Raw genomic sequence first — 1,015 nt, 5'->3', positions numbered from 1 at the left:
GGGGTGGCATACGTCTGATGTAGATATCCAGAAGAGCATGTTTATGTAATTCAAAAGTCTTGCTACTTTATTTCCTCTCCTATTTTTTAAAATTTCTTTTGTTTGGAATTGTCGCCCTGGATTATATATTTCTCGTTCTGCATTTCAAAAGTAAGCTGTGGGTTTGTTCAAAGATGTAATGTGGTTTGTTAATTAGTTTGTTTTATTGATTTGTTTTGTTATTATAATCAAATATATGAGACTTCTTGCTCACCACAGGGACATAAATAGCCCTCAACGTCACCAGCAAAAGGCGCAACTCAGCTGTGTGGCGCAGAGGTAGCACCTTTTCCGTGACCACTATGCGTTCTACTTACTTTTCGATTTGATTTTTGTTTGTGTTGATTTGTGGACATGTGTTTGGAGTGGTGCACAGATATTTGTTCCTATGATTGTAAAAAATGGTGGAAACACAAGAAAATTGTTTTAATTGGTCATAGGAATCAAGCATGCCTCTTAGTAGTAAAAGAAAGAAACTGTTTTAAATCTGTAAGAAACCAGAGGTTCTTTGAAAAAAAATCAGAGGTTTTTAAAATATCGTTACAGATATAAGAAGAAAACTGTTTTAAAAATGTAAGAAACCAGAGGCTCTTTACAAATCTTTTCAGATATAAGAAATCTGAGGTTCTTAAAGAATTGTTGCGGATATAAGACGTGAAATGTTTTAAATCTGAAATAAATCAAAAGGTTTTTTAATATTTTAAATTCTTACAGATCTTTATCAACCTGGAAGCCGTAAACAAGAGCACAAAGGACTGCGGGTTGGTCAAGGCCACACTGTTTCAGCATGTGGAATACACAGCCAATGGACACACAGACAATATAACTACAGCCATCAGCTCAGTGGTCGGAGGGAAGTTGGGTAGGTACCTATACGTATATTTATGATCGCCTAGGTAGGTACCTATACGTATATTTATGATCGCCTAGGTAGGTACCTATACGTATATTTATGATCGCCTAGGTAGGTACCTAT

At 35.8% G+C, this 1,015-nt stretch overlaps 1 protein-coding gene across 1 annotated transcript in view; it reads left to right on the top strand.

Moving 5' to 3' along the window:
- Positions 1-1,015, top strand: part of LOC101845639 (arrestin domain-containing protein 1) — a gene marked incomplete at its 3' end in the record, with an annotated part of 10,764 nt that overhangs the window by 3,883 nt on the left and 5,866 nt on the right. Inside the window, 1 exon segment of the mRNA XM_013086489.2 lies at positions 754-901. Coding sequence (XP_012941943.1) covers positions 754-901 — 148 coding nt within the window.

The sequence above is a fragment of the Aplysia californica genome, unplaced genomic scaffold (assembly GCF_000002075.1).
Source record: "Aplysia californica isolate F4 #8 unplaced genomic scaffold, AplCal3.0 scaffold00472, whole genome shotgun sequence".
Taxonomy (NCBI): Eukaryota; Metazoa; Mollusca; class Gastropoda; order Aplysiida; family Aplysiidae; genus Aplysia; species Aplysia californica.
Note: the sequence above shows the minus strand (reverse complement) of the source record. Positions and strands in the feature narration are given on the sequence as shown.